Source organism: Sinocyclocheilus grahami, unplaced genomic scaffold, assembly GCF_001515645.1.
Source record: "Sinocyclocheilus grahami isolate Dianchi unplaced genomic scaffold, SAMN03320097.WGS_v1.1 scaffold1127.1, whole genome shotgun sequence".
Taxonomy (NCBI): Eukaryota; Metazoa; Chordata; class Actinopteri; order Cypriniformes; family Cyprinidae; genus Sinocyclocheilus; species Sinocyclocheilus grahami.
The window spans coordinates 108,498-111,206 of NW_015506306.1; the positions used below are offsets into that span (position 1 = coordinate 108,498).

At 38.4% G+C, this 2,709-nt stretch overlaps 1 protein-coding gene across 1 annotated transcript; it reads left to right on the plus strand.

Annotated features, from left to right (window-relative positions):
* The first annotated feature begins 1,003 nt into the window (after positions 1–1,003).
* LOC107567083 (probable G-protein coupled receptor) lies at positions 1,004–2,709 on the plus strand. Its single transcript, XM_016252686.1, has one exon. It carries the CDS (start codon positions 1,083–1,085, stop codon positions 2,367–2,369), a length of 1,287 nt encoding a protein of 428 aa, XP_016108172.1. The 5' UTR covers positions 1,004–1,082; the 3' UTR covers positions 2,370–2,709.

The following is a 2,709-nucleotide window of genomic DNA, read 5'->3' on the forward strand; positions in this document are numbered from 1 at the left end:
ATCTATCTATATATATATATATATATATATATATATATATATATATCTATATATATATATATATATATATATATATATTTTACAGTGCACAGCATAAATGAGTACATCCCCTCTGATTAAATATAAAATATGTATTTTCTTAATGATCACTAATATAATTCATAGAAATATGGCAAAATGTAAATGTATTAAACATATTCTCAATAAAAACAGAGAAATACATGCCATTAATATCTGTAAAATAAGAAAATTAGCCAATTTTTGTTTAAATGAAGGATTGCAGAATTGAGTTCAACCTAGATTTAATTCAATCAAGTGTGTTACTTTGGCTATATTTTCACACTTAAAACAATAATTTGGTATTCCTCTTGTACCATTGTCCTCTTTTATGCTAAGAAATAAATCTCCTTATAGTTCTCTCTAAAGTGGTTTCATTGTTGTCAGCATTAAGTCTGAGTATGATTCAGTGGGCCATATAACACTTAATTATCAAGAAATTACCTTTAACAGTTTTGGTTCAACATACTTACCTGTTGATCAATACTTGCCTTAACCTTACACCAGCATTTATTTATTTATTTATTGTTTTATTTAGTAACTTTCAGGAGGGTGTACTCATTTTTGCAACACAACATTTTATCACTTTGATAAGAAAATTGTATTTTCTTGAATAATTTTAACATTCTTCTTTGGTAACTGATCAAGCAGACTTGCTGGAATATTATATCTCTAAAAAACCATAACATGTCTTCTAAGCAAAGAGTAATTGCTGAATTTGTTAAGTTTCAGAGGGGGTGTACTCATTTATGCTGTGCACTGTATATACTGTATATATATATATATATGCATGCATGTATGTATAAATGTGCATGTTAAATGAATTCATGTAATTATATCTATAAATAGATAGATACATTGATACTTTAAATTGGAGGTGTGACATATGACATCACATGAAATACAGTTTTAATAGATCTTTTCATTTCTTTTTAGAGATGGTCTCAACACAAATGCTTGACACACAGAAGAGAGAATAACATTTAAGCATGGAGAAGCTTGGTTCCATCTCAAACCCGTGAAGCATGGAGAAAGCTGTGCCTGGTCTGATGCTGGGTTTCCTGACCAATCACACAATTCCAAATGACACGGCCGGCCAGCGGAGCACAAGCAAGCCTACCCCTCCCAGCATGGAGGAGGTCATCCACTCAGAATCCCAGATTAAGGATCTTGTTGGGCTGTTTTGCATGGTGACCCTTAACCTGGCAGCCCTATTGGGCAACAGTGGAGTCATGGTGGCCATTGCCCGAGCTCCTCACATGAAAAAATATGTGTTTGTGTGTCATCTTTGTGCAGTTGACCTGCTTTGTGCTATATTGCTGATGCCTCTCGGGATAGTATCTAGTTCTCCGTTCTTCAGCACTGTAGCATTTACTGTTCTGGAGTGCCAAGTATACATCTTTCTAAATGTGTTTCTCATCTGTGCCTCTATTCTTACTGTGACAGCGATCAGTATTGAACGCTATTACTACATTGTCCATCCTATGCGATATGAGGTAAAGATGACTCTAAACCTGGCGCTTGGTGTTATGGTCTTCATTTGGGTCAAATCCATCCTGCTGGCATTGGTTACGCTTCTTGGTTGGCCAGCATATGGAAATCAGAGCTCCATTGCAGCAGCCCACTGCTCTTTACACTGGAGCCACAGCCGTCTTAGGAAGGTTTTTGCTATTCTGTTCAGCGTGCTTTGCTTCTTGGTTCCCTCTGTTGTGATTTTTGCCGTATATTGCAATGTATACAAGGTCGCACGAACGGCAGCCCGTCAGCATGCACCGATGCCCACCTGGACAGCCAACCAGGCTAAGCGTCGCTCGGATTCCATTAACAGTCAGACCACTATCATCACCACCACTCGCAGCCTCCCCCAGAGATTGTCTCCTGAGAGAGTTTTTGGGGGAGGAAAGGCTGCTATCACCCTGGTTGTCATTGTAGGCCAGTTTCTTATCTGCTGGCTCCCGTACTTCAGTTTCCACCTTCACATGTCCATCACCACTCCACTTCAAAGCCCAGGGGACATCGAAGAAGCCGTCACATGGCTAGCGTACTCCTCGTTTGCTGTGAATCCATTCTTCTATGGTCTTCTAAACCGACAGATCCGCGAGGAACTGATAAAACTGAGAAAATGTTGTGCCCGTAGACCCGTTGAACTTCGAGCCTCCAGTCACGAAGGATCCATCCAGGAAAACTTTCTTCAGTTTCTGCAGAGAACCAGCAGCACAGCTGAGACCACCAGGCCCAATTGTGGCAATTCCAGTCCGAGGATTACTGTGAACCAGGGTGCCAGGTTACCTGGCCAGATTCTTGAGGAATGACTAGGAAAACATGTCAGTAACTGCTCAGATGCCACTAGCCAAATCAAGCCTTATGAAGTTTTGTTTTTAATAAGAAGGGCATTCATTCAATGCAAAATCATACCTAAATGCTCTTTGGACCAGTGTAATCTATGTATCCATAATTTGTTGTTATGGTTCCCATAGATCAGTGGCAACAATAAGTATTTATGATAAGGTTAAATATCAAATTTCACAACTTTTGTTGCATATTCATTTATTTCTGATAAATTGTTTAGTTAACTGAGAATTACTCTCAGTCATTATTCATTCGTTTCATAATATCAACACTCATACTCAATAATTACTATTAAGTCTTGAC

What these genes read in the sequence shown, in the direction of transcription:
- LOC107567083 (XM_016252686.1), top strand. Translation starts at nt 1,083, where the DNA reads ATGGAGAAAGCTGTGCCTGGTCTGATGCTGGGTTTCCTGACCAATCAC.